Raw genomic sequence first — 24,004 nt, 5'->3', positions numbered from 1 at the left:
ATTGTCCAAACCACGCCTAATGACCAAATATCCCTCATCTTCATTAATGTGACACATTATGCTTCTTTACTAAACACAGCTTTAGCCTCTCTGCATTCCTCCTGCCATCTAGATAAAAATTTTAGGACACTCAACATAGAATTACCCTACTTCCTTACAACATCCAATCAAAACAAAGCCCCACTTCCTTGATGCCCCCTATCATGTAACACAAGCCCACATCTTAAAAATAAGCTTTTTCTAACATACTCTTAGAGACAGCCCCATAGTTCCCTGTGATGCACTGTGTCTCTCGTTGCAGCGTGTAAATCAGGTTAACTTTGATAACCTACAAATATGTTCCAGTGGTCTTTGTCTGAAAAGTGTTGACAAAGTCCATGTCTTCATATTGCCCTCATAAAGCCTACAATGATCTAATTTTTGTTTACTTACACAAACTAATTTCTGGCCATTTTCATTTCAATTCCATTGTTGGTTTCTAGAAATCAGGACTTGAACGTGAAGTGGTTTTGGTTTTATGTGTGTGTGTTTTGTTTTTGGTGTCCCCATGCCTAACACATAACCCAATAAATGTTTAACTATATGGATATGTGATTTTTTTCAGCTCTGCAGTTACATTTAAGATAGGATCTATTACCAATATGAAGGATAGAAGAAGTTCTGAATAAACATTTGAGTGAATAAGTTACTCTTCAGTCAAAGGGTAAAACTTGATTATAGAATGTTAAATGAGTAGATTCTTAATTACTTCTAATGTCGGAGTAGGACTGATAGAGATCCATAACTTCTTTTCATAATGTTAGAGGATATACAGAAAGAGGAGGCTTTTGAGAGATGCTAGTGAAGAAGGAGGAACAGAGGTCTGAAAGAGGTTTCAATCAACTTATTGAGGAATTTGTGAACTTCCCTGTGTTGTATTCTGTGCTTAAAATTATTTTACTTTTGTTCCTTTTATTGAATATTATACAACTTAGTTGCCTTTTGTTTTGCATTTAAGTTACTCATTTTAGAATTTATGATTCTTCATGATCTCTAAGGATTTTCATGAGCCCACAATAATCACTCATCTCTGATACATTGATTTACTGATGCCCTTTTTAGCTTCTATATACTTTACTTGAAATTATGTGTACTAAATATTTTAGAATCCGAGTAGTGGCTTCTAGACATGTGATCGTATATTAAGCATATATTGAGTAAAGTATTTAGTATTCTATATGTTAATAACATAATTTAAAATCTGTATGTTATGAAATATAGATCCTTTCAAGATTAAAAATGTATATGCATGTAGACACATATATGATAAACAGCTCTACAGAAAAACACACATACAGAAAAGCTGGAAGACTTCATGAAGAAATTTAAGAGAAAGATAGTATTGTCAAGGGCAGAGGTATTTTTATGAACATGGCAATTTCGAGGAGGTAATTGTAGTTTTTATCAGTACTGAATGCTGTAAGAAGAATTTTTCCTAACAAGAAGAAAATTAATGACTTTGTTTTCTTTTCTTTTTTTTTTTTTTTCCGAGACGGAGCCTCGCTCTGTCACCCAGGCTGGAGTGCAGTGGCGCAATCTTGGCTCCCTGCAACTTCTGTCTCCCGGGTTCAAGCGATTCTCCTGCCTCAGCCTCCCGAGTAGCTGGGACTACAGGCACGTGCCACCACGTCCAGCTAATTTTTTGTATTTTTAGTAGAGACGGGGTTTCACCATGTTGGCCAGGATGGTCTCCATCTCCTGACCTTGTGATCCACCTGCCTTGGCCTCCCAAAGTGCTGGGATTACAGGCGTGAGCCCCTGCACCCGGCCAAATTAATGACTTTCACAAAATAACTTTTTGTACGGTAGTGAAGGCTGAAGTCTGACTGTAGGTATTTGGAGTAATATTGAAATACTGGAATTTGGACTAATATGGCAATATTAGTCCAAATTTCATTGAAGATGAAATATATAAAAGAAAATGAAGACTGTGGTTGAAGAGTATTCAGATGCTACCCTTGGTCTTGAAAACAAGGGAAAGGGGTATATATACAGTATGTATGTGTATGTACATATATGTACATACACACTCATAGAGAGAGGAGGTGGAAGATCAGAGCCATGAAATAAAAACAGAGAGGTAAGATTCTACCAAGTTTTGACTCATGGATTGTATATGGTACTCTTTCTTTTCTACTTAGGTATTGGTTTATTACCAGTATCAGGACTTGAGCTGAAGAAAAGATGGATGTGCCCAACTCCCTATCTAATATGCAGTTTCTAGAACACTTTGATTTAATCCATCCTTCCTTTACTGAGCTTGCAGCACCTATCCCCATGGACTGGTTTTATGGCCACTTTATATAAAGCTATTAGAGTTTGTCATGAATTTGCACTTTAAGAGAGCATTGTGGGTAAGGGGATAGACCATAATATTGTATATGGACGCGTTACGCTAACATAGAGCTCACCTTATTATGTATCTATAATGTACCAGCCACTTTCATGGAGACTTGGGATAGAGTAGAGGAGGATATAGATAAGGATGCCTGACCTTATATAGTTTACAATCTAGTGGGAAAGATGGAAATGAAGCAAGACTAATATGTAAAGCATGTGGAATGTTAGTGAGAAGTTCCAAGGAGCAGAATAAAATGAGAGGGTATGCATGTGCTTGTAGACAGAGTAGCATTAAAAGGCCTAGCTGAAAAAGTGGCATTTGATGGGGGAAAATGTCCAAGTAACTAATTTAGGGCCTTTTTAGGCATGGGGAAAAATAAATGCACAGCCGTGTAACAGGAGCACGCCTGTAGCATCAGGCAACAGGTAAGCGTGTGACTGCAGCAGAAAAATCAAGATGTTTAGCAGCAGAAGAATTCAGAAAGGTTAAGGAAGTTAATTAAGATCAGACCGTGGTAAGGACTTGAGCTTTTATTCAGCTGTCAGCGAGTTGAGCTGAATCCCGTTGTCTCTGTCTGCTGTGTTGATAATATATAATCATAGAACAAAGGTTGAAATATAAACACCTTTAGTATCCTACTTTGAAACATTCATACCCCTCAGAGATGATGGGGTACTTTGTCTAATGTGGTAGTAGTGAGCACCGTGATAACTCACTTTCTGGCTATGTTTTTGAGGTTACAGCCAACAGGACTTTCTGATGGATTGAATGTGAGGCTTGAGAGAGAGAGGAGTGGAGGATTCTGTTTTTGGCCTAAACAAAGGAAAATACAGATTGAGGCCTAGGACACTCCAAAGTGAGAGCTCAGGGACATGATTAGGAACCTGCAAAGGAGATGGAGTAAAGGTGACCTCTGAAGTTGGAGGAAAACTCTGAGTTCAAGTAGTACTTGAAGCCAAATTAGCAAATACTTCTAAGAAGAAAAAGGAATCCTTTCAATCAAATCATGGTGATAGGTAAAGTGAGAACTGAACATCAGTCATTGAATGTAGTAGCTTGGGGGCCAATGGTGAGACTGATAAGAGCAGTTTTGATGGGACTGAGTAAGAGAATAGATGTGAGAGCCAGTTTTTGTTTTTGTTTTGAACCAGTTTTTACTTTGCAAGATAGACCTGTGGAAGGCCTATGTTCCTCCTTGTTGATACACAGTCACTTAAAATGAGGACAGTTATCTTCCTTTTTCAGAAAAATATATCTCTTTAGACTTTGTTTTTGGTTTTTGTGCTTTTCTGTGCTTTTTAATGTATATTTCTGTGAGTTAATGGGAGACGGCAGAAATTTTAGGAGCTACTGATCCACCCTACCTTAAAACAGAAGTTCATGTATGGGTGGCCAGATCCCAGGAGAAATGGGGATTTTCAGTGATGTTTATTTACTTAACCTTTTTTTTTTTTTTTTAACACTTTTTATATGTGGTTATTTGGACATTTCCATGAATAAGGTACTCTCATCATCTCTTGTGTCAAAAATGTTTCCGTGGCCAGGCGCGGTGGCTCACGCCTGTAATCTCAGCACTTTGGGAGGCCGAGGCGGGTGGATCATGAAGTCAGGAGATCAAGACCATCCTGGCTGACACCATGAAACCTCGTCTCTACTAAAAATACCAAAAATTATCCGGGCATGGTGGCGGGCACCTGTAGTCCCAGCTACTCAGGAGGCTGAGGAAGGAGAATGGCATGAACCCGGGGCGCGGAGCTTGCAGTGAGCCAAGATTGCACCACTGCACCCAGCCGGGGCTACAGAGCGAGACTCCGTCTCAAAAAAAAAAAAAAAAAAAAGTTTCCTAAATTTCTTTTTAAGATTATTGAAGTTACCTTTAAGTAGAATGAGCACATATTTCAGTTTGTCGGGTATAGTCTTAGCTTATGTCAACCCATTTTTCCCAGCTTAATTATTCCTAGTTCCCCATTTTACTATAAAAACGATCTCATTTTGGGAAATAAATAGCGAGCTTCCTTTAATCCTCTCAGAAGTCCCACATGGTAGGTATCTTTATTGCTATTTTACGTAGAAAATACTGAGGTTCAGAAAGGTCGAAGTACTTTATTAGGGACAGATAGTAAGCAGTAGAGACAGAACTGATAACAGCAGAGCAAAAAGGGTGACTGCAGGCCCTTTTGTTGTAGTATCTTCTTTAACATCTCTTTGTTATACTAAATTTTATTATTTTTAATCAACTATCTACAGCTGTGTCTGAAATGAAATGTTTTCTGGACTCTTCACTCTCTCATTCACACTCTTCAAGGCATACTTGTATGCATATTCCTCTTCATTTTGCAATGTTCCTCTTGAAAGTAATGTGCCCTAACAGAACCCAGATATCATCTAAACATTGACAAACATGCAGATACCATTGACTGCTTCTTTCTGGGGTCTATGTGTCTCTTTATGCACCAGTTATTCAGTTTACTTGAGCTGTATACAGAGTTGGTAATCAGCCTATAGACTGTCAGAGACCATTCTGAGTGACCCGGCATTCCTTGAGATATCTTGTTGGCCCTGCTGAATTAATAGTTAAATATGTTGAACATCCCTAATACATCCAAACTATAAGCTCCGTTTGCTGTGATATATATTCTGATATGCTCACACCTTTTTGACTAATATCCATTGAAATACCCCTAGCAACAGCAGAGCATGTCTGAAAGAAAGCTGAAATTATAAGTAGAAGAGCAGCGTTCTAATATTGAATCTAAAACTTCCTAATATGACGACCTTTGATATACGATTTAATCTTACTGATGCTCAGTTTTCTCTTGTATAAAATGGTATACAATAATGCTGATTTCTTCTTTCTTACAATTATTATGACATACATATGGAAATTATGTACATAAACTATAATTTGGTAGTATAAAGAATTTCATTTTCAATGTGACTATTGCATTGTTTTCAAAATTTTCACAAACCTCTCTGTGCCTCACTTCCCTCCTCTGTCAAAATGGGAAAGTAATAGTACCTACTTTATAGATTATTGTTTTTGTTGTAGTTGTGATGGTTGTTATTGAGACTATTTATATTAGAATAACTGGAACAATGTGGTTAACAAGATATTAAAGGTCAAATATGATTCCTGAGATATTCAAATATAAGTTTTGTTCTCTGTTAGTAATATTAATTGATTCTAGTAAGCTTAGAATAAAGAGATTATGATCATAACATTTAGAGGGCTATTGATAATTTATTTTCAATATTTATAAAGACCACATAGTGTTGTCATTCTACTTTTTATATCATTTCACATAAACTAAAGCAAAAGCTCAATGTAGATAAAATAGAAACCCCTCTGATAGGAGAAGATAACTCTAAAAGTAACTCAAAGAACGTCACTTTACTCAGCTTGTTGTCATTGTTCCTTTATGTGTTGTATTGTGGTATATATTTTTTCTTTCATCTGTATATTTTTTTCTTGATAAAGTTCAAATTCTGGACACCCCAAATCCTCCTGTCTTTCTTGATATTTACATTACATATTTACTTAAATGTGCTTATTTTTTCTCCTCTAAGATGCTCAGGGTGCTTTCCATATAACATTTACCTTTTAATGGAGAATAAATGTAAGTAGTGAAAAACAAGTATGCCATAAGCTGCTAAGGACAGATAAGTTAGATCACAAAAATTAATAAGTTGAGAAAATAGAAATATTGGAGCTTCATCTAGGATCTTACTTTTAACCAGATGTTGTAGCTACTCTATTTTCGTGGACTTTTCAGTTCAACCAACAAATTAGAACCATCCATGATTGTCCTCATTTTTCTGGAAACAATTCAATACTGTCTTTGTGAAACTGAATTTCAAGACAACTCAGAAGTTTTACCTGCTAATTGGAAAGGGATCCTGGGAACATAAAATCACAAAATACCACAAACTGGGTGCTTTGAAATTTTCAAGTGGAATCTAAGATATTAAAAAGTGTCTGTCACTTTCAGAGTTTCTTAACTAATTAGACAAAACTGAGTTTTCATTTGTTGCCCTTCAGAGCACCACGTAAAATGTGTATCTTTCAGCTAAGAGATAGGTATTTAAGAAAATAAAACAAAATTATCACCTTATAGATTTTTTTTAAATTTTACTCTTAATTTATTCTCAGTTTTAATTAGTATTTTATATATTACAGCTATTCCTGATGGGAGTTTATTCTGTCAATGATTGGCTTTTTTTTTTTAGCATTTTGTACTCTTGATATTGAATCCAGTATTCCTAATTCATGAAACCTTTTTTTGTGATTTTAATAGACTACATTTTTAGAGTAATTATAGGTTCACAGCACAATTGAACAGAAGGTACAAAAATTTCCCATATAACCCGGCTTCCACACATACGTAGCCTGCCCCACTGTCAACATTTCCTACTAGAGTGGTATATTTGTTTCAATAGATGAACTTACATTGACACATCATTATCTCCCAAAGTTCATAGTTTTTACATTAGCTTTCCCTATTGGTGCCACACATTCTGTGAGTTTAAACAAAGTTACAATGACATGTATTTATCTTTAGAGTGTTATACAGTGTAATTTCACTGCCATAAAAGTCCTCAATACTTTTCCCGTTCATCTACACTTCTCTCTTAATCTCTAGAAACCACTGATCGTTTTGTAGTTTATATAGTTTTACCTTTTCCAGACTATCCTATATTCGGAATTTGAATCTAGGGTGAAATCCTGCAGTAAAATATATAGCCTTTTCAGATTATCTTCTTTAACTTAGTAACATGCATTTAAGTTCCTCCATGTCTTTTTATGGCTTGATAGCTCATTTTTAAGCACTGAATAATATTACATTGTCTGGTTGTATCACAGTTTATTTATCCCTTCATCTACTGAAGGACATCTTGATTGTTTCCAAGTCTTGGCAAATATAAATAAAGTTGCTACAGCATTCATGTGCAGGAATTTGAGTGGACATATGACTCCTTTGGGTAAATGCCTAACTGCATGATTGCTGGATCATATAGTAGAATGTTTACTTTTGTAAGGAACCTCCAAACTGTCTTCCAGAGTGGCTGTGCCATTTTGCGTTGCCACCAGAAATGAATGAGAGTTCCCATTGCCCCATATCTCTGTCAGCTTTTGGTTTTGTCAGTGTTCTTGGATTTTGGCCATTCTAATTGGTGTGTAGTGGTATCTCATTGTTTAATTTGTAATTCCCTGGTAACACATGATGTGAAACATTTTCATTTGCTTATTTGCCATCTGTATATTTCCTTTGATGAGGTGTCTGTTAAGGTTTTTTGCCCATGTTTTAATTTGTTTTTGTTACTGAGTTTTAAGAGTTCTTTGTATATTTCAGATAAGAATTCTTTACCAGATATGTCTTTCGTAAATATTCGCTTTGAGCCTGTGGCTTTTCTTTTCATTCTCTTGGCAGCATCTTTCACAGAGCAGAACATTTTAACTTAATACTATTCAACTTATTAATTCTTTCTTTCATGGGTCATCCCTTTGGTGGTGTACCTAAAAAGCTATCAACAAACTCAAAGCCACCTCTATTTTCTCTACTGCTATCTGCTAGGAGTTTTATAGTTTTACATTTTACTCTAGAGTCTGTGATTGATTCATTATTAATTAATTTTATGAATTATATGAACACCACAATTACTTTCAAGCAGTTACACAAATTTCTAAATTCAGTGGAAACGTATTTATTTTGGGTATGTTTATTTTTCATTTTTATTTTATTTTTTATAATTTCAACTTTTGCATTCAAGAGTAAATGTGCAGGTTTTTTACGTGGGTATATTGTGTGACACTGAGGTTTGGTGCTGAGCATAGTATCCAATAGCTACTTTTTTGGCCCTTTTCCCCTCACTCCCTCCCACTCTCGTAGTCCCCGGTGTTTCTTGTTCCCATCTTTATATCCATGTGTATCCAAGAAAACATGGTTTTTAACCATAATGCTGTGTTCCACAAAAATATATGTTCATGTTATTTTATTTTATTTATTTATTTTTGAGACAGAGTCTTACTCTGTCGCCCAGGCTGGAGTGCAGTGGCGTGATCTCGGCTCACTGAAACCTCTGCCTCCCGGGTTCAAGCAATTTTCCTGCCTCAGCCTCCTGAGTAGCTGGGATTATAGGTGGCTGCCACCAGGCCCAGATAATTATTTTTGTATTTGTAGTAGAGACAGGGTTTCACCATGTTGGCCAGGCTGGTCTTGAACTCCTGACCTCAGGCGATCCACCCGCGTTGGCCTCCCAAAGTGCTGGGATTACGTATGTGAGCCACTGCACCCAGCCGATGTTATCATTTTTTACAGATATATTCAATGTTGAAATTTTAAAGTGAATTTGTGATAAAATTCACAATAATGTCAGCTATTTCACCATCAAAAGTATAAACTTCCAATGAAGCTGATCCAGTGAATAACATGAAAGTAAATAAATTGGAATTAAATAATTGGAATTAAAACAAAAGAAGGGTGTAAGGTTTATGCCTAGATAAACTTTTCCGCATGTAGATGTTGTGTTGTTCAGGATCATTTGTTGAAAGACTTTTTCTCCACTGTATTGCCTTTGTTCCTTTGTCAAAAATCAATTGATTATATTTATGTAGATCTGTTTCTGAGCTTTCTATTCTGTTCCATTGATTTACCTGTCTGTTCTTTTGCCAATATTACTCTGTCTTGATTACTGCAGTTTAATAGCAAGCCTTGAAGTCAGATATTGTCAGGTCTCCCACTTAAGAAACTCTTTAAAATAAATTTTTAAGAAAACCTTTATTCAGGCCAGGCACGGTGGCTCACACCTGTAATCCCCCCGCCCCACCCCAGCACTGAGGTGGGCGGATGATGAGGTAAGGAGTTTGAGACCAGCCTGGCCAACATGGTGAAACCCTGTCTCTACTAAAAATACAAAAATTAGCTTGGCGTGGTGGTGCACGCCTGTAATCCCAGCTACTCGGGAGGCTGAAGCAGGAGAGTTGCTTGAACCCGGGAGGCAGAGGTTGCAGTGAGCTGAGATCATGCCACTGCACTCTAGCCTGGGCGACAGAGTGAGACTGTCTGAGAGAAAAACAAAACCAAAAAGCTTTACATTTGTAGCTATTTCTTTAAATTAGATAGTCTTTTTAGATACATAAAAATATGTGGATTATTGTATAAGCATTTCCATAATTTAATGTGCTTAGTAAATAGTCTTGTCTAGATGATTACTTTTTCTCTGAAACTATTTCGGATATTGCCATATTATATGAAAGAGTTTCCCTCTGTCGCCCAGGCTGGAGTACAGTGGCACAATCATAGTTCGTTGCAGCCTACTCAGACTACTGTGCTCAAGCAGTCCTTCTGCCTCAGATTCCTGAGTAGCTGGGACTACAGGCTCATGCCACCATGCCTGACTAATTTTTTAAAATTGTTTGTTTAGAGATGGAGGTCTCTCTATTTTGCCTAGGCTGATCTCAAATCCCTGGACTCAAGCAGTCTTCCTGCCCAGGCCTTCTGAGTAGCTGGGATTACAGGCCTATCTCTTAACTATTTGCTTTTAAAGGAATGTATTAGATCTGCGCTGTACAATTACAATTAACACTGGTCACATGTAACCTTTAAATTTTAAATTATTTAAAATAAATAAAATTAGATTAAATTAAATATTCTTTTTTTTTCAAGTCATACTGACCACCTTTCAAGTGCTCAATACCCACATGTGGTTATTGGCTATCATATTGGATGACACAGATACAGATCATTTCCATCCCTGCACAAATTTCTGCTCAACAGTGGTGCAGACTGTGCATGTATTTATTATTTGCCCTCCCATCTGTACTCCAGTATTTTACCTGGAAATATTTTTTTCAATGCCTGTGGATGTAAATAAAGTCTTAAAAAAAAGTCTCATGTAGAATAAACTTCTGCCTCAAATTCAAGAGAAATCTTTGTTATAATACGATTGTTAAGTCACAGGTGTGTTGTTCTTACTGTATTTTAATTGCATTATATTTATTTGAATAGTTATGTTTTAGGACATACACATTGTTATAGTCAACACTTCTTGATGATTATAGTAATGTAGTTCTACTCTATCATAGTTTAAAATTTATGTCTCCATAGGAATATTATTAGCTAAACTCAATAGTATGAAATTCTGGCTATTGTTAACTGAAATAATTTTGCATTTGTGTTTCAAAATGTAACTCTTAAGAGAAATAAAGGAATTCAGAAAGTTTTTTGAAACTCAATCTTGTCTTCCTTGGAAATAGGAGTACTTTGATTATTTTTGCTTGTCTTCCTTGGAAATAGGAGTACTTTGATTATTTTTGAAAGAAAAATTAGCCTACACCCTGGTATTTAAATATATATGTATATATATTATATATTTCTGCTAAATTATTTATGGTAGTTTATTTTTTCCATTTTATATACATACTGGATTCTCAATTTGATTTTTAATACCGCCTATATACTTATTAGAAGTAATTTCAATGGTGTATCTGTAAAAGATAAATTTCATTTTAGTTATGTGACACTTTATCTTTCATTGTCATGAATTGCCTTTTTACTTTTTGCAGTCTTGCATTGAAATGTATCAGAAACTATAATGTAAAAAAAAGTTGAGTAGAAATCTTATAATTAAAAGTTGCAGCACGTCGTGAAAATGGCTCATGCTTTTATTGCCATTTTGATGTTTTTGATGGCAAAAGTGTTGAGAAAAAGTCTTTAGATTCATGTGATAAGCTGACAGAGTGAAACATCTTAATGCTTGAAAGGGCAAGTAGAAGTTATAATTATTGTGTAGATTCACAATCCTTGTATTGAATTACTCATCTTTGCTCTCATGCTGCAGGCCATAGAGCGAGAAAAAGCCGAGAAGTTCAGAAAACTGCAAGATGCCAGCAGATCAGCTCAGGCCCTGGTGGAACAGATGGTGAATGGTAATTACACGAGTTGATTTGGATAATCTTCTTAGGGATTTGATAAACACATAGGTTCATATTTATCAGCTGAATTATATCAGACAAGCATTTCTTAAATACAAATTTAAATTAAAAGGTGTTTGTATGTTTTTTATTATTCTTTTTTTAATGCTAAGGAAATTATTAGGAGAAATTCAACTTTGAGTCCATTGGAAGAAAATGGGATGTGGTGGAATATTTTATCAATCTGTAGCAGAGAAATAAATTTTAATGCAAATCTGCTAGCATTTATCAAAATAATTTAAGAAAATAAGGTTTACAGAAATTTGAAAACATTAACAGTCATGTTATATATGTAAAACTGATCATCATCTGATTTTAAATCATTTTTGCAATATGTTTTTCCAAACACTGAAATTATATGGAATGTTTTACCGTCATTCCTGTTTTCTAATAATATATATGACATTTTCTATGTTACTTTTTATCACTTTCTCTCATTAAAAAAAAAAGTCTCTTCGGGATAACCTTTACTTTTAAGTAACTTTTTTAGAGTGAGATAAAAGCACAAAGCTAGCCAAGTTTTTGTCTTTCTTTTTCAAGAATAAATTAAAATTAATCTTTGCTAATACTCAGTGCCTCAAAAGTTATGTGTACCAAATTTGTCATTGACATGATATGTAAACAACCTTCTTTCAAATTGTCATTGCTATACTACTATATTTCCAGATAAAATTTCATGAAAATCAGGGATAATGCTATTTCCAAATAAGATTATTTTTCATTTTGTAGAAGATATTTACAACAACATCATAAATAAATATAACAAATGTTTTTGTTGTGCATGTCAGCTTTTTCCTGAATCTGCCTGCATTTTGGGACATAAGTTCTATGTACAAGTTATTTTTTGCCTTAATTGCAAATTTGGCATTAAAAAGTTCAATGGTCTTCCTAGAAAATCAATTCATTTTCTTCTTCTAATGAGTCCCATGACTGACTGTATTTGGTTAAAAATGAAAACAAACAAATATAACAGCTGAGACTTGAGTGAACAAGTTTAAGAACAGATAATGAAAATATCAATAGATTTTTATTTAGATGTATGTTCCTTGGTAATTTTAACTGATCAACAACAGCATATTCATGTTAAATAAAATTATGTGATCTAAAAATATTCTCCTAGTTGTTATGTAAGTTCCCCCTAGAAACTGTATTATCACTTTTTCATTTTAATAAGCTGATGCAAGAGCTATACTTTAAATGGTCTCATGTCATAGTTATATATCAAGCTTACCTACACTGAATTAATCAGAAATAATTTAAACATTTAGAAATTAAGGGAATGATTTTTAATTTTTGGTAAGTAAAACTACATGCAGGATTTAAATGATCGTGTGACTAGTGAGAATATTAATTTTCTTGATTATTTCCCTCATAGTTCTAATTTTTGGAGGCATGTAGAAAAGTCAGGACACATAGTAGGTGCTTAATAAATATTAATTGACCAGATTCTGTTTAGAAAAGCAAAATTAAGGCAGTCGTTGAGGTAATGACATTGGTAATTTTGGTGTGAAAATAATAATCCATCTGAAGGAAAATGCTAACATTGGCAGATATCAGGCGGGGGTAAGGGTGTGATTTGAGACATTCCTGTTTGGTTGACTGTATTAATCAAATTTTATGCTACCCATTTGTTCTACCAGTAAAGATATGGTCTAACTGATACGTCATTAGTCTCAAGTTTGGGCCATAACTAGGATGACTACTTAAAATGACCATAGCTCTGTTTCCCCCTTAAATAAAATAATTTATGAAATTACTTAAAGGCTCAAATATTCTGACGTATCTATTTGTTCCATTTTGTCGTTCAAGGAACAAATTGCATAATATTTATTTTCTGTGATTGTGCAAATTGTGAGATAAGCTAGAACCATATTAAGTGCCTGGAGTACCTCTTCAGGTGTATTTCAGAGGGGCTGCTACCCCTACATCATAATAGCTCCTTTAGTATAGAGCCCAAAAGTACAGTTGAGTGATGTAGCTCATGAAGCTGAAAGATAAATGAAGCTTTCTGTAAACTAGGATTCCAACAATTATTGCATTAAAGCTCTTAAATTTATAAGTCCAGAATCTTCCTTCCCAAGCTTAGGGTATGGAGATGTAATAAATCTCACAACCACGTAAGACACATACATTCTTGCCCTTTTTGTATAGAAAGGAAAATGAGAGCTGAATCAGTGTACTTCGTTTAGGACCTCATGTAAATGGCTGTTCCTCTTAACCACGTATAGTTTCCTCAGAAGTTAAGATAAAGATAAACCACTCTTGTATAATGTCATATTATTATGCCACTAATAAAAATATGTGTGTATATATTTATAAATTTGATGTGTGCTTATCACAGTGAAAATATTCAACATATATTCATAGTGTAAAAATACGTAGAATAGCATAAGTATAGCTAGTATATATTTTAAAAAATTCTGTGAACTATATTTTATATGTATCTATACTGGTATATGCATAGCAAACTGAATTTTCTACTTAAAATAATTTGCCCTAAGATTAAACTACTTTTTAAAAATTTAGAATAATTTTGTAATTCATCAGTTAGCTTTTAGAATGAAATTCCAAGATGGAAAAAATAATTTCTCGTAACTTAAATTTTACTTCAGTTTTGACCTGAAATGGTACATCAGACATATTTCCAAATGATTTCTGTCTGTTTCTAAATATCTGTGAAGTAATGAAGACTCAACATCACTTAAGTAATGCAGAAAACAAAATCTATTTGTCCTGAAGGCAATTTGTTGAAGGAATTTAAGACATATGCTGAGAAGACAGGGTAGGGTGTTAAGGTTGTTGAAAGTACAAAATTTACCATGGTTACAATGTAGAAGCGAACCTCATTTGATGGTGCAAAGTATTGTTAAAAATCAGTTGTACGTTCTAGAAACAGTATGTCTAGTAACATATGTACAGTTTTTCAGTGTCACATACAAGTTTTATGATCAATTGGAAGATACTTTTTATTTTCACTGTATTTTATCAAATGTGAAGAGTTGTATGCAGAATTTTAAAACAGTTAATATTAACCATATCATTAATTTTACAGCAATAATTTGTATATTAAGAGTTTATAGACAGTAAGAGATTCTTACTAATTTATTTGGAATTTTTAACCAAAGAAATGAATTGGCCAAATTCCTTGCCCACTTTAAAACTATACATGGACGTTTTCCTTATGGATGTTCCAGTTCTTTTGGTCAGAGTAGAAGTGATCTTTCACGATCGTAGACTAAAAAGAGAAGCTACCAAAAGGAGAGTGTTAACTAAAAAAAATCACGTTTCTGGCATTTTGGCATGAAATTTTGGTATAATTTTTAAGTGATTTATCTCTATGTTAGCTGTATTTTTTGTTTGAACTAACATTAAAATTAATTTACTGTTCTTATGTCAACATTAATTGGTTGGATAAATGTGACAGAATATTGGATGGTGCAAAGTACCTCTTTTTACTAGAGACGTTTTTGGATAGCTGTAATTTTCATGCAGCTTACCGTCAATATGTAAGCTTAGGATCATAACCCTGGTCTCAGGAAACTGTTAACTTAATGAGGGCAAGTGAGAGGCTAGACCAGGTATCTAGTGATGTATTTATATATTCCTGTAGCTGTGCATATTGAAAAGGGAGTCTCCAAATTCTTTATTTTACTTTTCAAGAAAGATGTGATATAACTTTAAGGTTTATTTTTACATTTTTTAATTTAAATACAAAATGTTATAAATAATTTAGAAATTTAGAAAAATTTAGCCATTAAATATAGTAAGTAATCTTTCTAATGCTTTAATAATATTGGTAACTAATAATGGTTTTCTAAGATTTTCATTTGAACAGTCTTTAAACTGATGCTTATCATGACCAAGGCCTTTCAGTGTATTATTGAGATTGTGGAGTTTTAGGACAACCTAGGGCTAAAATAATCTACATATGATTATACCTAAACATATGTCTATTTTTATCTGTTTAGGATTAGACGTGATCCTTTTTGTAAAATAGTGTTCTTGCATGAGTACATACAGTCTCATCAATCAGGTATAACACAAAAAAGCCTAGTTTAGATAAACTGGTTTTCCATATTAATACTGAAATTACCAAAATATGATCATATCAAAACATTTATTTGAAAACATATGTAGGCGTAGCTCAGGTTCTCGTTCTTTAGTCTCTAAGATCCTTTCACCATAATTTCTAGAGGAGATACTATAGTTATCTAATAGGGTTAGTTAAATTGTGATTCATTTTCAATTTCTATTTGTAGTTTTCTGTGTGTTAATTAAGAGTCTAAGGACAGTCACATCAAGGACATGTTTAAATAAAAGTGGTAATTATTAGTATATTAGACTAAAGGACATCTCAAAACTATCATTCCCTGAGTGATAGATTATAGTGTTTAAGGTGATACCTGATAATAAGTATGCTAACTGTTGTAATTAAATGGCACAGAATGATAACACTGACGAGAGCTCTTCTAATCCATAACATTAACCAAGTAACTATCTTTTTTTCTTGTATTTTGGTTCATAGCTCATTAGATAATTTCACATGAATTATGTTATTTGAGGTGGGCAACCAGATTTTGTCAGATGGGTGAGGGTAGGGATTATGGTCAGTCTGGCTCATCTGAAAGCTAAAACTCATGATCACTGGAAAAACTTTCAGTAGCAGCAGCTCTTCTAATCATATATTTTAATGGCAAGACATATTGCAAATAGTCTGTATACAAATGTGGCATGGAGACTGTACCACTTGTAGTAGCCCATGCCCTTCATCATGAATGAGTAGCCTTCCACAGTTGCATATATTTCCTCTTCTCTTATTCCTTCCTCAGTACTGGGCAGTTTGATTTATATTTCTTCTTTCTCCACATGACACTTAGTGTAATGCTCTACACAGAGTTCACATTCAATAAATGTTTTTAATTGACAGGCACATTTTTCTTGGTTTAAGTCTAATCTCCAAAAGGAAGAGCTTCTGTGGGTGTGTGTGAGCACGGCATGCATGCACGGGTGAACTTGCATGCGCAGACGTGCGTGTGTGTGTGTCCATGTGTGTGAAAGGAAGAGACTGTTGTTGTCACTGTTGTTGTCACTGTTGTTGTGGGAAATGAGTGGCCAAAACAAATATGAGTAAAAGTAAAAATCTGACTTTTTTCTAATTTTATGATGTTTCAAAATAAAAAAGCAAAAGGGCTATATTAGTAAAATTTATATTGCCCTCACTAGGGGTATTACTTTTATATATACCATTAATTTTTAAAAGCTATTACTTTAAGTCAGTGCGGTCACAGAAACCTCTAAAATTTAGCCTCAGAACTTGTCTTCACAGGTTTTGAATATCTCTCTGTTACATTTTAGACTATTACATTGAATGCTAAATGGACTTGTAATAACCCTCACTTAAAGTTCAGCAAAAATAGGAGACTGTTTATTAGCAGCTTTATTTTAAGTTTCTATTCCAAATATTCTTTTAATTCAAGAGCTCTGGAAACACTGGTTTTGCGTTATTCTACCCTGGCTTCATGGCTAATGATGAATATGCTTGATGAGGAATACTTCACTTTAAGTGGCAGTTCTGAAGTACTTGCATGGAAGGTGGTGCACAATTAAAATTACTCTAACAGTCTGTTATGCACTGTACACAAGTTATAAAATTAATGGATACACTTCAAGTAATGATCCATTTCCTCTGGGTGCAGTATATTTATTCATAGACTATTTCAGGGGCTGTTTAGAATATGAGATGTGAATGGATTATGATCCATTATCCCTGAGATTCTAATGTGCTACAACAAAATGGTTTCCATAAGTATTGTTCATAATGCCTGGTGTGTTAGTGTTTGTATTCTTAAATAGCTAACACAAAATTAGAAAACAGATGCTCAGATGATTGATACTTAAAACTTTTCAGATATTTACACTTACAAACTCTTACAAAACTCAAAATTTTCCATTGAGCCAAGGAGTATAATTCTACAGAATACATATAAAACAATTATATATAATAATAAAATCCATATGCAAATATTTACTTGGAAAACGCTTTGAAACCTTTTTCATTCTAGAAAGGTTTTAATGGACTTTCTTAGAAAATCAACAGTAGTCCTGGCATTTAGATGGTCAATTAATTCATAAGTTGAAGTAATAGCATTTCTAATTTTAATTGAAGAGAGGTACATTAAGTAATATGACAGTGTCGGTAATTAACGTGACAGTGTCAGTAAATAACGTGACAGTGCTCTCCATCCCCTGCCCAAGTATTTTAAAGCAAATTTGATGCAAGAGAGATTGTGTGCTTGTTTGTGTATGGCTTTTGGCTTCAGTGTACATTGGTCTCATAATTTTTATATTCGTATAGAGTACACTATTGATTTGGTATTGAATGAGTTCATGAGTACAGTGTAGTTATTCTCTTTCTACTCCAAGCTGAGAATTCTATTAGATACTGCCAGTGGAGACATTTCCTATAGGAGTTTATAGTTTAGAAGGACAGTTTATGCCCTTGTTGAGCAGGCAGCATATTCACAATGCATTAATACAATGTTTGCATACAAATCCTTCATAGCAAGACCTCTGATTATCTGTGCCCAACATTATGTCTTTTCTAGTAACATCTAGAAATTTCCACGTTTTTTTGAAATTTTTTGGTTTCTTTATAACTTCAATCTCAAATGATTATAAATGTGCCAGAATATTCCAGGATTCCCAAATAAACTCTGTTTATTTTTATTTTAGTTGGTGACAGGCTCTTGCTCTGTTGCCCAGACTAGAATACAGTGATGCAATCATAGCTCACTGCAGCCTCGAACTCCTGGGCTCAAAGGATCCCTGGTTATTGATAAAACTTCTTTAAAAAATGTATAAATACACCTTCTATATCCCATATTAGTCCTATATTATATAAAATTAGGACTAATTTTAAAATAGTATTATTAACTTTTTATACATGTCCTGTTTCAGTCATTAAGAAGACTTCCTCTCCCCCTAATTTTCACACAAGAGATCTGGTCCCTTGTTTTCTGAATATTCTTTTTCATTTCCTCTGTATGGCATTGTCTAATATGTCTTTGTTGCCTAGTATGTGTCAGCATTTGTTATAAGTAAGTTATATATGTTAACTCAGAACTTTGATAAGTATCCTATGAGGTCGATTCTATTTTTAATCCTCATTTCATGGATGAGAAAAATAAGATCCAGTGAAATTAAGTAACTGAACCCATTTCACACATCTAGTAAGGGGCATCAAATTTGAACTCCGGTCTCTTTAACGCCAGAATTCTCACTGGTCACTGGTCATTCCTCTGCCTTTCTGCCTGCCTCCCCCTTTTTGCTATTATAGATGTCGTTCTTTTACCTATCACTGCATTTTCATTGCCTGCATTCAGTTATAAAGATCAATATGCAAATAAATAGAGCGTATTATAAATTTCAGTGTTTTGAATTTGTACAAAGTTGACTTTTCTTCACCATTTAAATTTCTTTTACAGTGATATATTGCAACATTTTTGGGGGGGCAAAACATAGAGTTTTGTGTAATGATCAACAATGACTCATTAAAACCTGTCCCTAGATTTTAACAGATACTGCAGAGCCTATTGGTACTTCACTGTAGTTTTATCATTTTACAAAATTAACATATCCATATTGAAAATCAACTTATAGTTTCATTTTTTCATTTGCTACGATTTGTATGGTTGACCTTTCTCAGGGACACAAAGTGATTTCTCTCTGTGTTCCCGTCTCATTTAGACAAATGTTGAATAAGACTTAATCCAGCGTCAGTCTATCGGTCCCTTTATTTTGGCATTTCTTTTTTGCCTATTTAATGCCTGGTTTATGTTGACTTTTCACCCTTCATGGACTTCTAACTGCTTGTTCCAGTTCAACATATGCTGAAAATATTTTTCCTAAATATCTGATCATTTAGATCCATGCCACATTTTTTTATTATTAACATAATTTAAAAATTCTGTCCAGTATATTTTTTAATTATCTTTTTATTTTCCAGAAATGTTAACGTTTTATCATAATACTTTTTTCAAACGGAGTGCTCATACGATTGAAGTTTCATATTCTTCTCTTACACTTTATACCAAATGTGGTCATTTTATAACAACAGTTACTTAATCGCATCGCTTAAAAAATATTTTGGTACAATTTTTGATCACTCCTCAAAATCTAACGATCAAAAACAGCATGTCACAATTGCTTCCTTAAGCATTAGGAGGATATTAGAATATGTACCTCCTATAGACCACAGACTTCTTTTATACTTAGATATATGGAGCCATGTATATATTCTCTTTTTACATTCTATTATTTCCATTGTATCTCATTAAAAATATATCAGGGAAGAAGGAGGGGAAAATAGTTGACGATAATATTTGCAAAGTTTGTCTCCTTCACCGCCATCCTGAGTAGCATTATGCTTTGAAATTAGTGAAGTTACAGTTGTGTTTCAAATGAATTGAGGGACATGGTTTGGCAGCATTAATATCATTATGACAAATAGAACATTAGACTATCAGGGCAGAGGGAAGTGAAAGAGGATAAAATAATATAGTTGTTGAATTCACATCTATATTTTTTTTAGTCTTTAAAAAGGATAAAGTGGGAGGCATGTACAAGTTAGCAAAACCACAGGCCTTATGTTTCTAGAGACATTCTTCAGAGTTTTTAAGAACTTAGCTTCCCTTTAACTAAATTATATTACCAGAAAATTAAGTAAAATGAACATTTATAAAAGTAGATTATCTTAGGCAACCTACTCTTCTACCAACCTACTCTTCGAACTTTTAGGTATTTTAACCTAGAGAAAGAACCTTATAGTGAGTTTATGTTCTTTTGAGATCTCTGTAGGTACATGAGGGAATATAAAACATTTAAATATTCAGTATTTCCAAAGTATAAGAAAGTTATCAGTGCTAATGTAGCTATGTTTAAAAATGCATGATATCATATTTAATATATTTTCTCTTTTATATTCTGTCATTAAGAAAACTATATAAGCTAATAAATCTAAGAAAGTCTAAATTTTGTAAACTAACTTTAGAGAGTTTGAATATTTTAACCCATAGCATAGCTTGATATTGCCATGCTTTCATGCTACGTATGGAATAATATGTACTTGGATTGGCATTCGTCATATATGAAATGACATAGCATATTCCATGGTACATAGTAGGTACTCCAGAATGGTAATGGTGATAATGATATGCTTGTGTTTCCATTTTTCCCTTGATAAAGTTTTCTGGGTTTGGTATTAGTACAGATGATTTTAAAATTTTGAGATCAACTTCTACATTTATAAATTTAAAAATGTTTCATATTAGAAAGATTATTTTTCCTAGTACTTGTTTTTCTTCCTCGCATCCATGGACAATCTGAGACAGTCTCGCTCTGTTGCCCAGGCTGGAGTGCAGTTGCGGGATCTCGGCTCACTGCAAGCTCCGCCTCCCGGGTTCACGCCATTCTCCTGCCTCAGCCTCCGGCGCCCGCCACCACGCCGGGCTAATTTTTTGTATTTTTAGTAGAGACGGGGTTTCACCGTGTTAGCCAGGATGTTCTTGATCTCCTGACGCCGTGATCCCCCACCTCGGCCTCCCAAAGTGTTGGAATTATAGGCGTGAGCCACCGTGCCCAGCCGACAATCTGTTTATTTCTAGTCTTCTATAAATGAAATAAAGAATAATCTTGCATTTTTTTCCTCTTTTTAAAACTATGAAAATACTATTGAAAGTAATTTCCAGGCCCATTTTTAAAATTAAAAATGTAAGTTAGTTTGGGGAAGTATATTTGAGTAATATGCATGATATTTAAAATGTATCTGAAAACATCCAAAATGTTACTTGTTCATGCAGCCTTCCAGCTCCCATCAGAGCTTTGAGCACTTTTGTGTTTATTTTAAGTTTTTATTTAATATTTTATTTAAATATATTCTAATTTTCTACATCTTATGTCTTATTACTTGATGGCATTGATATTCTTTGTTGTGACACAAGTCTAATAATTCACAATGAATAATCTGAAATCATATTTACACATTTATATCTTAGAAAATAATTGATTTGGTTTGAAATCATTCATGTGGTGAATACTTTTATAATTAGGATGTGTTGGCTTTCAGATCATTTCTTTCAGTCTGTGGGTTCAGGGGATATATTTAATTATTTTTTTCTTTCTAGAGGGTGTTAATGCAGATAGCATCAAACAAGCCTCAGAACAACTGAACAGCCGGTGGATCGAATTCTGCCAGTTGCTAAGTGAGAGACTTAACTGGCTGGAGTATCAGAACAACATCATCGCTTTCTATAATCAGCTACAACAATTGGAGCAGATGACAACTACTGCTGAAAACTGGTTGAAAATCCAACCCACCACCCCATCAGAGCCAACAGCAATTAAAAGTCAGTTAAAAATTTGTAAGGTAAGAATCTTTTCTCCTTCCATTTGGAGCATAATCAATAGGTATTTCTTGGCAATTTCCAAGAAGACAGTAACAAATTATTTAGTAATGAAACGTTCACCTTCTAAGGATTTAGCTTAGCACAATAATGTTCAAAATGTAAGCAATAAAAATCTGTTTAAATATGTAAGACATAGATACCCGGATTCTAAAATTGTATTTGGCGTAGTTACACAGAGCTAATTGATTGTGTCGGTTTGCGTAAGCATGAGGCAGTTTAGGAGTGTGGAAACCACATGTATCCTATAAAAAATGGCCTCTTACTTTGGAACTCTTTCTTTGTGACGAGTGAAACATAGTCATTTTGAAAAAGTGGAATCCATGGAAATAGTTTGAAACACGGGTCGACAACAAGCTTGGATGCAATATAACTAGATACATAAGGAAAATATTTAAAACTGATGGACCTCTCAAATTGCGATAATTTGAGGAAGGTTTCTTTACAAAAAGATATTTTAAAAATGTAGCTGGAGTACAGAGGAACCACACCGGATAGTGTAGTAACCCAGCATCAGAGTTCTTACCTCTTTTTAGTCCAGAAAGTATCAGTGAGAGAGAAGTTATAGAAACTCAGAAGGAGACAGTCAGATCCTCATGATAAAAGCAGCATGGCCGGCTTAAGGAATCCTCATAGAAATGGAGTCAGAAAAATAAACACCCCACTTCACTTTTTTCCTTGCCTCCAGAATCTTGTCAGGGCTCCTCACTGACTAAACTTAATCGTAAGACAAAGGACAAGGAACCGTCATCTGTAAATATCAGTCTCCTGGGTAACAGGAGAAGAGCGGACAGTGGATCTGGAGGGGCAAACAAGATGTAAGTGGACAAAAGGGCCTGAGAAAGAGATGAAAGGATTATGCCTTCAAGTGTAAGAAAGCAAGAGCTTTATAATAATGAAAATAGCCTAAACTGTTTTCATTGTTACTATGAGCTATGTGCTTTTCACGGGGAATGAGAAACTGATTAGAGGATGGACTAAAACGTTTCCAGGATGAACGTTTAGTGATAGATCGAGATGATTACATTTAATACAAAAGGCAAGGAGTGGAGATTCATTTGCATACTTTCAAAAGAATGGTTTAAATAAAGGTAGAATAGACATGGAAAGGTGACAAGGTTGATTTAGAAAATGTATTGGACCCAAAAAGTGATGAGAAATTCAAAGCTATTTTGAAGAGAAAAACAATTGAAGGACTTAATGGTTCTTCAAATATCGGACCTGTAGCATTATTAGGTTTTCTGTTCTTGTGTTAGTTTGCTGAGGAAATAAACTCAGAAATTAAAATTTTGGATAAAGAATACCTTGGATAAGGCACTTGACTTATTAGGCAAATACACACATCTAAGGGATTTCTACTTTGAGATGCATTTTGTAATTTAAGAATAGAACCCATGCCGTTTTTCCTATGAATCAGAGAAATAATCCAAATACATTATTTCTTGCCACAAAAATCTGATGTTACCTTATCCGATTCTTGAGATTCAGATATAGTAGTTAGTAATAGTACCTACACAGTACATTCATGCATAAATATATATATTAAGTGTCTCTAATGTGTTTAAGAATGCTACTGAGTGTATGAATCAGCTCAGGCTGCCACAATAAATACCATAGACTCGGTGGCTTAAACAACACAGGTTTATTTTCTGAGAGTTCTAGAAGTGAGAAAGTCCAGGATCAAGGTTTGGTAGGGTTCAGCTTCATCTTCTGGTGAGGGCTCTCTTCCTGGCTTGCAGATAACCAACTTCTCACTCTGTCCTCACATGGCTTTCCTCTGTGTGTATACATGGAGAGAGAGAGAAAGAGGGCTATTTTTCTTTCTCTCTCTCTTTCTCTCTGCCTCCTTTTATAAAGCCACCAATCCCTAAGGGATTAGCCCCCCACCCCCACCCAACCCTGATGACATCATATAAACATCATTACCTCTTAAAAGTCCTATCACCAAATAGTCTCACCGATGGTTAGGACTTCAACATGTGAATTTTGGAAGACACAATTCAGCCCATAGCACTAAGTTTTGGGAATATTAGAGTGGGCATTCATGGACTCTGCTTTTATTGTATTTATGGAAAGCAGAGGAGAGAGATATGAAACAATGGAATCAATATTTTTAAATTTCCTGCTAGGAACAGTGGTTTAAACAAAGATGCAAAGCTTTGGGAGAATGACTAACAGGGAAAAACGAACCTG

General features: G+C 34.3%; 1 protein-coding gene across 8 annotated transcripts in view; it reads left to right on the top strand.

The window, feature by feature from the left end:
• Positions 1 to 24,004, top strand: part of DMD (dystrophin) — a 2,091,067-nt gene that overhangs the window by 699,325 nt on the left and 1,367,738 nt on the right. For all 8 annotated transcript variants that reach the window (XM_055376532.2, XM_055376533.2, XM_055376528.2 and 5 more), the window contains exons 19-20: positions 11,219 to 11,306; positions 21,533 to 21,774. In XM_055376532.2, coding sequence (XP_055232507.1) covers positions 11,219 to 11,306; positions 21,533 to 21,774 — 330 coding nt within the window. The remainder of the gene's footprint in view (positions 1 to 11,218; positions 11,307 to 21,532; positions 21,775 to 24,004) is intronic.

Source organism: Gorilla gorilla, chromosome X (assembly GCF_029281585.2).
Source record: "Gorilla gorilla gorilla isolate KB3781 chromosome X, NHGRI_mGorGor1-v2.1_pri, whole genome shotgun sequence".
Taxonomy (NCBI): Eukaryota; Metazoa; Chordata; class Mammalia; order Primates; family Hominidae; genus Gorilla; species Gorilla gorilla.
Note: the sequence above shows the minus strand (reverse complement) of the source record. Positions and strands in the feature narration are given on the sequence as shown.